This window comes from Schistocerca nitens, chromosome 10, assembly GCF_023898315.1.
Source record: "Schistocerca nitens isolate TAMUIC-IGC-003100 chromosome 10, iqSchNite1.1, whole genome shotgun sequence".
Classification (NCBI taxonomy): Eukaryota; Metazoa; Arthropoda; class Insecta; order Orthoptera; family Acrididae; genus Schistocerca; species Schistocerca nitens.
Genome location: NC_064623.1, coordinates 226,567,812 through 226,581,477, shown reverse-complemented (window position 1 = coordinate 226,581,477; position 13,666 = coordinate 226,567,812). Strand labels below are relative to the sequence as shown.

The window sequence follows — 13,666 nt, the reverse complement described above, 5'->3', positions numbered from 1 at the left end:
TGTCTAACTTGGCCACAATAATGCGTTCACTATGCTTTTTGTAGTAGCTTACCCGCACTCCTATTTTTTTATTCATTATTAAACCGACTCCTGCATTACTCCTATTTGATTTTGTATTTATAATCCTGTATTCGCCTGACCAAAAGTCTTGTTCCTCCTGCCACCGAACTTCACTAATTCCTACTATATCTAACTTTAACCTATCCATTTCCCTTTTTAAATTTTCTAACCTACCTGCCCGCTTAAGGGATCTGACATTCCACGCTCCGATCCGTAGAACACCAGTTTTCTTTCTCCTGATAACGACGTCCTCTTGAGTACTCCCCACCTGGAGATCCGAATGTGGGACTATATTACCTCCGGAATATTTTACCCAAGAGGACGCCATCATCATTTAATCATACAGTAAAGCTGCATGCCGTTGGGAAAAATTATGGCCGTAGTTTCCCCTTGCTTTCAGCCGTTCGCAGTACCAGCACAGCAAGGCTGTTTTGGTTAATGTTACAAGGCCAGATCAGTCAATCATCCAGACTGTTGCCCCTGCAACTACTGAAAAGGCTGGTGCCCCTCTTCAGGAACCACACGTTTGTCTGGCCTCTCAACAGATACCCCTCCGTTGTGGTTGCACCTACGGTACGGCTATCTGTATCGCTGAGGCACGCAAGCCTCCCCACCAACGGCAAGGTCCATGTTCCTTGGGGGGGGGGGGGGGGGCACCAAGATAAGTAACTTTAAATGTCTAACAGTACTCCACCAAAATATTAAGTGTGTAAAAAACAAAGTGCAACAGCTGGAAGTTAAGTTAAAAATCTTAGACAGCACTGTTATCTGTATTACAGAGCACTGGTGTAAAGAAAGTGAAATCTTATATATTAATTTACCCTCATATGTCCAAGCATGTTCTTATTGCAGACACACGGTGAAAGGTGGTGGATCATGTAATTATGTTAAGAATGGCATTGAATATAAAGTCAGAAATGATATTATCATGCTAAGTGTAGACAAAGACTTTGAAGTGTCAGCAATAGAGATAGTTGCTGTAAATATACCAAAGAAACAAACTACACTCCTGGAAATGGAAAAAAGAACACATTGACACCGGTGTGTCAGACCCACCATACTTGCTCCGGACACTGCGAGAGGGGTGTACAAGCAATGATCACACGCACGGCACAGCGGACACACCAGGAACCGCGGTGTTGGCCGTCGAATGGCGCTAGCTGCACAGCATTTGTGCACCGCCGCCGTCAGTGTCAGCCAGTTAGCCGTGGCATACGGAGCTCCATCGCAGTCTTTAACACTGGAAGCATGCCGCGACAGCGTGGACGTGAACCGTATGTGCAGTTGACGGACTTTGAGCGAGGGCGTATAGTGGGCATGCGGGAGGCCGGGTGGACGTACCGCCGAATTGCTCAACGCGTGGGGCGTGAGGTCTCCACAGTACATCGATGTTGTCGCCAGTGGTCGCCGGAAGGTGCACGTGCCCGTCGACCTGGGACCGGACCGCTGCGACGCACGGATGCACGCCAAGACCGTAGGATCCTATGCAGTGCCGTAGGGGACCGCACCGCCACTTCCCAGCAAATTAGGGACACTGTTGCTCCTGGGGTATCGGCGAGGACCATTCGCAACCGTCTCCATGAAGCTGGGCTACGGTCCCGCACACCGTTAGGCCGTCTTCCGCTCACGCCCCAACATCGTGCAGCCCGCCTCCAGTGGTGTCGCGACAGGCGTGAATGGAGGGACGAATGGAGACGTGTCGTCTTCAGCGATGAGAGTCGCTTCTGCCTTGGTGCCAATGATGGTCTTATGCGTGTTTGGCGCCGTGCAGGTGAGCGCCACAATCAGGACTGCATACGACCGAGGCACACAGGGCCAACACCCGGCATCATGGTGTGGGGAGCGATCTCCTACACTGGCCGTACACCACTGGTGATCGTCGAGGGGACACTGAATAGTGCACGGTACATCCAAACCGTCATCGAACCCATCGTTCTACCATTCCTAGACCGGCAAGGGAACTTGCTGTTCCAACAGGACAATGCACGTCCGCATGTATCCCGTGCCACCCAACATGCTCTAGAAGGTGTACGTCAACTACCCTGGCCAGCAAGATCTCCGGATCTGTCCCCCATTGAGCATGTTTGGGACTGGATGAAGCGTCGTCTCACGCGGTCTGCACGTCCAGCACGAACGCTGGTCCAACTGAGGCGCCAGGTGGAAATGGCATGGCAAGCCGTTCCACAGGACTACATCCAGCATCTCTACGATCGTCTCCATGGGAGAATAGCAGCCTGCATTGCTGCGAAAGGTGGATATACACTGTACTAGTGCCTACATTGTGCATGCTCTGTTGCCTGTGTCTATGTGCCTGTGGTTCTGTCAGTGTGATCATGTGATGTATCTGACCCCAGGAATGTGTCAATAAAGTTTCCCCTTCCTGGGACAATGAATTCACGGTGTTCTTATTTCAATTTCCAGGAGTGTATATTATGTGTATATCATTCTCCCAGTGGTAATTTAGTGATATTCTTTTCAAAACTTATACAAAGCCTAGAACTAGCTTTGACTCTGAAACATAATAGCCTTTTGTTTGGGGACTTTAACATAAATACAACTAAAACAGATGACACCAGTAACACATCCTACATAGTTTTGGTATATCATCACTAGTCAACTGTGCAACAAGAATGACCACACATTCATAATCTACCATTGACCATGTAACTACAGATGTAGGAAGAGAAAACCGAGATGTACTTGTCAAAAAATCTGGGACTGTCTGACCATCTATGTCAGATTATAAAAGTAAAAGCTTGTGTAAAAAAAAAAGAATCAAAACTGCATGTATATAAGAGTCTACTCTCCATCAGCTTTGCAAGAGTTTTCCTTAATGTTAGCACATGAAAGTTGGGAAGGAGTATACATAGAAAATAAAGTGAATAGCAAGTTCTCCAATTTTATGTCTGAGTTTAAATTATAATTTGAAGAAACATTCCCCAAAGCATTAATTCCCATTGGCACACCCACCAACAATAAATGGATTACTAAAGGAATTAGAAAAAGTGCTCAAACTTGTAAATACCTAAACTCCATTAAAAAGGACAACAGTGATCCAGTTTTTTTGCACTTTTGTGATACATAGCTGTTTTATGAATTTCTCTGTGTAAATCATTCCTATTCCTCGTTCTGCAGTTGTGTAGGATCTACAGGAAGATACTCAACACTGCAAAAAATATCAGCCAATGATAGGTTCATAAATTTAGCCAATAATAAAAGTAAAGCTACAGGGCTATAGTGAAACAAGAAACAGGAACTGTGAAGCAGTGAGGTACAAACACACAAATCAGGAACAAGGAAAACTCAGAAAATGACCCGAAAGAATTAGCAAATTATGTGAATACCTACTTTAGCAGCATTGCAATGAACTTACAAAATTTTTTTCCAAAAGGTGCTAATCAACCAATACAGAAGCATATAGCAAACTCAATGGTATTGCTTCCCACTACTGGGAGGAAGAATGCAATGTTGTGAGGCAATTAGTATCAAAGCTCCACTAACAGAAATCAGAAATGAATCCTTGAAAACTGGTTGCTTCCCTGACTATCTGAAGCATGCCAAAATTTTACCAGTTCACAAGAAAGGTGACATAGAAAACGTTGAGAACTACAGACCAATAGCCCTATTGTCATGCTTTTCCAAAGTGATGGAAACAATTCAATTCAATTTATTAGCATCCTTGTAGTACATCATCAAAATGACATAGGACTTGTCAATAAACATTACAATTTAAAATACATGTACATGAAAATTTATAATTGAATTTACTTGTCACTTAGACATTACAATTTTAACAGAACTATAAGAACGTTAACATAAAAATATACAAGTAGGATAACAACATAAAAAAAAGCTAGTGATTCTCACATCAAAGATTATTTCCATTCTTACATTAACACTGTTTCATACTTTCATAGAAACAGCAAGTATTTAAATGTGAGCGATTACATATATTTATTATGTCAGGGAAATATTAACTGTGCTTTTATTGTCAATGATTCATAAACTCTTCAATACTTTAAAAACTATTGCTCAATAACATGTTTTTTAATTCTCTTTTAAATACGTGCAGTTTTGGTATTATTTTTATTTCTTTGGGGAGAGCACTGTAGAGGATTTTGGGTTGGTATAGTACACTTTTGTGATACATAGCTGTTTTATGAATCTCTCTGTGGAAATCATTCCTATTCCTCATTTCGCAGTTGTGAAATTCTCTGTTTAATGTAGAAAATTCCTTGTGTTCTTTTAAGAAACATGTGCTTTCATATACATATAAGGATGGTAGTGTCATGATTTTTGATTCTTTGAAAGCATGCCTACAAGAGTCTATGTATCATATACCTTTTATTATTCTGACTGCCTTCTTTTGTAGTCTAAATGAATGTTTTGTTAGACTGTTGTTCCCCCAAAGCTGTACACCGTATCTTAATAAACTGTGCATGAATGAGAAACAAACACATAACGCTGTTTTAATATTACATGAGCTTTTAAAGCATTCTAAGTATATAACATGTTTGACTTAATTTTTTGTTCAATGATATTACATGCTTTTCCCACCTTAAGTGTTCATTAAACTGTACTCCCAAGAATTTAGTGTATGATGCTTGTTCAATCTTACACTTACCCAGTTCTACTGTAAGGTTAGTTTTTATTTTATTTGTAATATGTCTGAAGGTGATCCACTTTTTTTTTCCCAATGAGTCTGTTTTCATTAAACCATCTGTCTGCTTCGTCTGTTGCTAATGTGACTTTTTCCTGTAAGTCAGCTTCACTATTTGCTTTAACAAACAAACTTGTATCGTCAGCAAACAGTACTGCCTCTGCTTCAGATAGTTGACTTGGTAGGCCATTGATAAATATTAAAAACAGTAATGGCCCTAATACAGATCCCTGGGGTACTCTGTACAAAACTCTCTCGAATCTCGATGAATATGTCCTATCTGCATGGCTTATCTCCACCTTCTGATATCTGTCCGACAGATATGATTCAAACCATTTGTGGGCAACTCCACGTATCCCATAGGCATATAACTTCCTAAGCAGTAACTTATGGTTGATGACATCAAAGGCCTTTGATAAGTCTAAAAACAATCACCGATTTAATTCCTTTCTATTTATGGAATTTAGAACAAGTTGTAAAAAGTTGAAGATAGCTGTTTCAGTTGATTTATTTTTATGGAAACCGTTTTGCGCATTAACCAATATTCTATTCTTAATAAGAAATTTGTATAGTCTATGATACATTATCCTTTCTATTATTTTTGAGAAACCTGACAACATTGATAAAGGCCTAAAGTTACTAACATCATATTTATCACCGTTCTTGTAAAGTGGCTTTATAGTTGACATTTTAAGTTTTGATGGAAACACCCCTGTCTTAAAAGATTCATTTACAATTTCAGTGAGATGTGAGGCTATGTTTCTTGCACTTTGCTTAATGACTTTCTCAGGAATCCCATGACATCCACATGACATTTTATTTTTTAACTTATTTATAGCATTTAGTACCTCTGATTCAGTTACTGGATAAAGGAACATTGTCATGTCATTCATGGGGATTTTTACCTTGCTATTGGAATTGCATTTAGCTTTAATTAAATTTATGGCTATATTTGTGAAATGTTTGTTAAATATGTTGGCAATCTGAAGTGGGTCCTTAACAGTTTTATCCCCACTTTTAGTGACAAAGCTGTTATCTTTTCTTTTGTGTCTACCTATATTTTTATTTATTACCTCCCAAGTTGACTTCATTTTGTTGTTACCTTTCTCAATATATGAATCATTATCAAGCTTCTTAGCTGCAATTATTACTTTCTTGTACAGGCTTCTATAACATTTCACATGTGCTTTCAGTGCTACATTCTTCCTGGCTGATTTATTTAACTTTCTGAGAGTGTCTGATGACTTTCTAACCCCTGTGTAACCCATGTTTTAGTTTTATGTTTAGTTTCGACTCTTTGAAGCAGTGTTTGTAGCTTTCAAGGAGTGAGTCAAACTTTGTGTTGACATCACAAGTTGTTATTTTCCAGAATGTAATTAAAAATTCTTATGCAGTCATCATTTATAAATCTCCTTTCTCTGTAACTGTTATTGATAACAGGGTTCTTGTAAGATGTATCATTTAAAACTCGATTTGATACCCTTGTGATCCGAGAAACCAGTGTCAATTACTTCAGTGTTATATTAACACTTGTCCTTGTTTATAAATACTTGATATATTATAGTTTCAGACATATTTCCGCATCTGGTAACTTCATTTACAGTTGCCATCATATTATGACACAAAAACAGATTGCACAGTTGCTGTTGTTTACTACAATCATTCTTAAAGTTAACATTAAAATCACCAAGAACAATTACATTATGTTTAAGTTCATTCAGTATTCCCTCAAGGTTTTCCATAAAAATGGCAAAGTTGCCCAATGGTGATCGGTACAAACACACAATAGTAATTTTTAATTTGGTTAGCTCACATATACTGTATTCAAAATCTTTTTCTGTGCATTTTAGTTTACATTTAATTTCTTTCGATTCTACCCCTGTCCTAACATAAATACATGTCCCACACCGTTTATGGTTGATTCTACAAAATTTGCTAATCATTTCAAAATTTGGAATAATTATGCTAGACACTTGCATTTCTTTTACCCAGTGCTCACTTATACATAGTATGTTAATGTCTTTTAGATAGTCAGTTAATAGAACTTCTATTTCAGCTAATTTACTTTCTAGTCCCTGCACATTTTGGTAGTGGATTTGCTGCACTATTTACCTTTGTACTTTCTTGTGGCTGACACTGTGAAGATTCTGCCTTTTCTTCTTCTTCGAATTGCGAAGATCCCATAAAAAATAGTCATTCGCACAGCAGCTCTTCTTATCCTGAGGCTCTTTCTTTGATATGTGTGCAGAGCAGCTTATGAGTTTCTGGATCTAGTAGAATGGTTCTTGGCTGTTGGTGTGGTTGGAGTCCTAGTTACAGGTGAGCATGAGGCATTAAGCATGTCAAATGTGCTGACAGCTTCATCCTTGGTTTCAGGTGCACATGAGTTTACACTATGTTTGTAGGCTTTCTCATCTGAAGAAATTGTTTCCGCTTCAACTCTGCTGGATGTTCCTGACATTTCTGCTGGTACCTCATATTCTACCACTCCTTCAGATACTGGTACTGTTATGTTAAGTATCTCTCTCATCTTAGACGTTTCCTTGCAAATTTCCATTTGCTCAGTTACTGCTATGGTGAGGATACCAGGCAGTTTGTGTTGATCATTGAGATTATTTATTGTTTTCATAATTTGAGCACAGACATACAGTTGTCCTGCTCTATTTAGGAGATCTCCACTGTTTATGCAATGTTGCTTTCTGAAATCCAGCTGGACAGATGTTGAATTTGGGTAGCACTTTGTTATTTTGTGAAGCAGTCTGTTAGTTTTTTTGATTTCTTTGTTAACACGAGATTTCTTAAAAAAATTGTATGGAATGCTGGTTACCATCACATGTACATTTTTGAGCTTTTCGAGCGTCTCTCTTAGCACTCGTCTTGCTGATAATACATCATTGTGGTGGACATCTACTCCGCCCCCTAGGATTAGAACACAATCATTTTTCTTTATCCTGATACTCAGATTTTCACAGTTCTGATGATATCTTTCAGTGGAGCATCAGGTTTTATTATGCTAGTAACACTGGATCCTGGGTTATATAGGGTTTCTGCCAGTCTTTTTCCGAGACTGTCGGCAAGTATATATCCAGTAAAAGCATTATTTGTTGTGCTCAAGTCTTCCGAAGTTTTGCAGTCTATTATACAATCTTCTTTCTTTTCACAGTCTCTATGTATTTTGATCTCTGCCCAAACTCTTTGCCTTTACAAATATATATATATGTGTGTGTGTGTGTGTGTGTGTGTGTGTAAGTCTTTCCGCTCCCGGGATTGGAATGACTCCTTACCCTCTCCCTTAAAACCCACATCCTTTCGTCTTTCCCTCTCCTTCCCTCTTTTCTGATGAAGCAACCGTTGGTTGCGAAAGCTTGAATTTTGTATGTATGTTTGTGTTTGTTTGTGTGTCTATCAACATGCCAGCGAAGTTACATCATCTTTGTTTTTAGATATATTTTTCCCACGTGGAATGTTTCCCTCTATTATATTTATATTATTTACAGATTTTAACGTGTGTTAAGTGATGATACTCCATTCAATTCACATTCACGAAGCTTTGCTTTTAGGACTTTTATTGTTTTTTTTATCACTTTGCATTAATGTATCTCACACATGCAGAATGTATCCATAATTGTGATTCTAAGCAAAGTCTGAAACCATTTTGCACATTTTAATTACAGATTACACATATGATTACTTTAGAATTACTGTTTTCTCGAGAGAAACTATCACACACTGCTGGTACTGACGCCATCTTATAATATAATGAAAAACAGCCTTTTGAGCTATCTAAGTAAATTCAACCTCCTATGCAATGACCAGCATGGTTTCAGGTCTGGTAGACGTACAGAATCTGCAATAGTACATTTTACAAAACCAGTTTTAGAAGCATTAGATGAGAACAGCTATGTAACTGGCCTTTACCTAGACCTGTCTAAGGCATTTGATACAGTTGACCACCAGAAGCTGTCACATAAATTAGAGACACTAGGAGTAAGGGGAGTGGTTCTCAAATGGTTTCGTTCATATCTAGAAACCAGAGTACAGTCAGTAGAGATCACACGTCTCCAGTGGATCAAAGTACATTGAGAAACATATATCTGATCCACAATATATCAATATTGGGGGTCCCTCAAGGAAATGTACTAGGCCCTGTATTATTTCTGGTGTATATAAATGATTTCCCGCAACATATCAGCCATGGAGAGAAGATATTCTTTGCGGATGACAGCAACATAGTAATAACCAGTAAGACACCACCACAAATTTTGGCAAATTCTACTGAAGTGCTGAGGGATGTTCACAAATGGTCTCAGGAAATCAAAGTAACTCTCAATGTAAAGAAAACAAATACAACATGCTTTAGAATGAACAGAAAACGGAGTCCCTTAAATTTAAAACTAGATAACATCTCCATAGATGATGAACCTACAACAAAACTCTTAGGGTTGCACATTGACAGCCAAATGAAGTGCAATGAGCATGCTATGAAACTCTCGAAAAAGATATCCACAACATATTATGCACTTAAGAGTCCTTGTATCTGCATGCAGTAGTGAATGTTTGAGAACTGTATACTTTAGTTATGTTCTTTCAGTAATCAGTTATGGTATTATTTTCTGGGGAAACAGTGCTCAGAATTTGCAAACAGTATTTAAAATGCAAAAGAGAGCAGTAAGAATTATAACAAAAAGCAGTTAGTGGGCCCACTGCAGAGAACTTTTCAAAATGTTAGAAATTCTAACTGTTCCTTGTGAATTTATATTCCAAACCATAGTGTACATCAAGAAAAATGTAGAAAATTATAGCATAAACAGCAGTTTTCATAACTATAGTACGAGAACAAGTCACTGTCTTCACCTAGACAGGAGGAATAAACATAAGACTCAAAATATCTTCTTATATGAAGGTGTAAAACTCTATAATAAACTTCCGCAGAAAATAACAGCAGCAGATAACATGTGCCGCTTTAGGAAACATCTTAAATGGTTTTTGCAGGAACACTGCTTTTACACTATAAGTGAATTCCTTAGTACAAAATGATTGTAAATAGATTTTGTTTGACAATATTTTGAAAAAGAGCAAAAATGATTGTAAATAACTTATATGTCACAATGTTTAATTACATGTAACAACAAACTGTATAAATATATGAATGTACACAACTGACAACATCCATACATTTTAAAATGTCCATGGATGGCTGAATAAATAAATGAACCTCCCAATGCAGTACACTTCTGACATAGAGGTACACAGCATGTTTAAAAAGATTGTATATTCTTACTGGTCAAAACTAGAAAAAAAAGGTTCCTATAAACCCATGTCTGGAAACAAATGCTTTTTGATGCTTAAGCTATTTTGCTTGTCTCTGGAGTTGTCAGTACGTGGTGATGTAAACTCTTCCTGGTAGTGTTCATTGCTTGTTTGTCATCAGTTGTCAGTCTCTGTACTTACAAGAGGACCTCACAGACTGGCCTTTTTAAATTTTCTTCTTACTTGTAGGAATCGAAAGTCACTGTCTGAACATCAATTTCCTGAAGTAGTATGGTGCAATACTCAAATAACTTGATAAATTAACATTTAAAGATTATAAGATTTCAGAGTACTGTTATGTAGAAAACATTTACTCTGAAGTGCCAGAGAAACTGGTGTAGGCATGCATATTCAAATAAAGAGATATGTAAACAGGCAGAACATGGCACTGCAGTTGGCAATGCCGATATAAGACAGCAAGTGTCTGGCGCAGTTGTTAGGTCGTTACTGCTGCTAAAATGGCAGGTTATGAAGATTTAAGTGAATTTGAACGTGGTGTTATAATCGGCACATGAGCAATGGGACACAGCGTCTCTAGTGATGAAGTGCAAATTTTCCCATATGACCATTTCACGAGTGTACTGTGAATATCAGGTATCCAGTAAAACATCAAATTTTTGTCATTGCTGCGGCTGGAAAAAGATCCTGCAAGAATGGGACCAACAAATAGAGAGACTCATTCAATGTGACAGACTATAACGTTTCTCCTGGATCATTACATTTAACTTAACTTTCAATTGTGTGGAATTCATTTGATGAAAGAATATAACAGTTTCCAACTTCACAAAATTTATTGACAACTGAACTGCATACTCATCACGTTAACAAAACACAGACTGACATACTTCACAGATCTCTTTGCTCTTTGACTGACTGACAAAACAACAACTCGGTAACTCACTGACTCTCTCACAGCATCACTGCTTTGCTTTATATAGAATTTTAACAATAAATCTCAAAATAACCCATTATTAATTTTGTACAATTTTGATGTTACAATTAAAATGTACAAAACATAAAGGAACTGATGTTAAAGCCAAATAAGGTACAAAATACAATATTAATTGACATAATTTTTATAGTATCATCACTAGTTTTAAATATGAAAATCGATCTGAACTTTAATTACAATAACGTCTTTTGTATTATTTTAATTACATAGTTAAAATCAGTTTGGATTTGGTTATTAACATTCACTGACAGTACAAATCTCGTGCTTTATCTGTAAAATTTACAAAGCATTATCCATAAAATTTACAAATAAGGCCTTAAATTCTGAAAATCGGAAAGTTGTGTGGTGTAAACAATTGGAGAGTTAATTAGAAATGTAATTACAGAGGATATTAATTACAGAGGAGGACATAAAAATAGATAACAAATGAAAATACATTGCTTGGTAAAAACTTTAAGCCTTTTCTCAAGATAATGATGTTCCCTGTGTCAACCTACCAATCAGCTGCAATTAAGGTAATTAGAGGCACCAATTACTTATGCCAACATTTCCACATCCTCTTAATATTTACTGCCAGATATTTAACCCTTCAATTTCTTGATTAAACATCTAAATCAGCACATGTACATAATTTTCTTAATGACAACAATCCCCTGACAATCATGATAATATACGTCCTTCCAGAACATTCTATATGCTTTCACAATAAATATCAAGTGTTTTAGCAAATTGGATAGAATTTTATATGTATAAAGTCCCTAGTAAGCACTGACTAGTCCGATAACTAACAGGATGCATATAAAAAGAAAAGGTGGTATCAGACATTTCATATGATTCTTGGGGGAGGCTGTATTGTTATAAGATGTGCAACCCTTCAGCAGATTGCTGCAGATTTCAATACTGGGCCATCAAGTGTCAGCATATGACCCATTCAATGAAACATCATCGATATGGGCTTTCAGGGCCAAAGGCCCACTCGTGTACCATTGATGACCTCACGACACAAAGCTTTATGCTTGCCTGGATCCGTCAACACTGACATTGGACTGTTGATGATTGGAAACATGTTGCCTGGTCAGACAAGTCTCATTTTGAATTGTATCGAGAGGATGGACGTGTACATGTATGGAGAGAACCTCGTGAATCCATGGACCCTACATGTCAGCAGGGGACTGTTCAAGCTGGTGGAGGCTCTGTAATGGTGTGGGGCGTGTGCAGTTGGAGTGATATGGGACCCCTGACACATCTAGATATGACTCTAATAGGTGACACGTACATAAGCATCCTGTCTGATCACCTGCATCCATTCATGTCCATTGTGCATTCCAGCAGGACAATACGACACCCTACGCATCCAGAATGGCCGCAGAGTGACTCCAGGCACACTCTTCTGAGTTTAAACACTTCTGCTTGCCACGAAACTTCCCAGGCATGAACATTATTGAGCATATGCGGGATACCTTGCAATGTGCTATTTGGAAGAGATCTCCACCCTGTTGTACTCTTACTGATTTATGGACAGCCCTGCAGGATTAATTGTGTTAATTCCCTCCAGCACTACTTCAGACATTAGTCGAGCCCACGGCACGTCGTGTTGCTGCACTTCTGCATGCTCGTGGGGGCTCTGCACGACATGAGGCAGGTGTATCAGTTTCTTTGGCTTTTCAGTGTATAATCGATTAACATAATTGGCAGTAGCTCACCATGTGACGTAGAAGCAATCGTGGAGTTGTTGGATTGAATCATATTAGAAGCGAAATGTTTTCTTACTTTTGTTTAAATTCCATATTTATTACAAAATGAAATGTTAATTATCATGTATTGAATCATTTTTAATTAAAATAACATACCACTGTTTTTAATTATTGCTCATGTGAAAATAAATTGAAGTGTGATACACGTGTGAAATGCCTTATTGTTAAATGATAATTACTAAAATTAATACACTAAACTCTTGTTAGGCCATCCTCTCAGTAGTCCAGCCTACAAGCAACACCTTGTTGTTCAAGCGGAAATGACATAAAATAATGAATTCTTCCTTGTAACAATGTTGTTAATTACAACATTAAACGATGCTGTATATGTTTGAAATTGTGGGTTTCTTTACGGTTCAGTGTCATGGCATCTAAAAGGAAATGTGTTATGCTAGACCTCGAGCAGAAACTCAAAATATAAGATGAAGCGAGGTTCTTTATAGAAAGCCATTTCCACTGAGTACAGTGCTGGACAAGCAATTGTTTATGATCAGACTTTAACATATGAAAAATAATCAAAAGTGTACAAGAAAGTTATGCTGATAGTGATTTAGAACAGGACATAACATGAGAGAACATGAAAATATATCTCACGTCTGGTGCTGAAGCTACAGACATCTTTCTGGAGTACATTATGCAACAATCAGAAAAATGTAGTACTAATGTAATACTTGTAAAGCCTTTGTAGGATAAAGCATACTGCTGTTGTGTATCATTACTGTGACAAATAAAAATCTGGGATATGTTTCATAGTGGGTGATATTACCGTATATGTACACACTTAAGAACTAAGTTCTCTATTAAAATTAATGTATCTTGGATTTAATAAAGTATAACTCATATGTGTTTACAGTGAATTCTCAATAATCCAGCACCCATATGTGCAAGGAATGGTCGGATTAGCAGGAGCCTAGATACTATGAACATCAA

General features: G+C 37.8%; 1 protein-coding gene across 7 annotated transcripts in view; it reads left to right on the top strand.

Annotated features, from left to right (window-relative positions):
* Positions 1 to 13,666, top strand: part of LOC126210368 (zinc finger protein 596-like) — a 206,381-nt gene that overhangs the window by 105,909 nt on the left and 86,806 nt on the right. The window contains exon 6 of one of the 7 annotated variants that reach the window (XM_049939592.1): positions 13,590 to 13,608. The exons of 3 other annotated variants lie outside the window; for them this stretch is intronic. In XM_049939592.1, the coding sequence (XP_049795549.1) occupies positions 13,590 to 13,592 (3 nt within the window). In that variant the 3' untranslated portion in view covers positions 13,593 to 13,608. Of the gene's footprint in view, positions 1 to 12,311; positions 12,907 to 12,943; positions 13,508 to 13,589; positions 13,609 to 13,666 lie in introns of those variants that run through there. 3 more of the 7 variants (XM_049939588.1, XM_049939590.1, XM_049939589.1) reach the window with 3 other exon arrangements.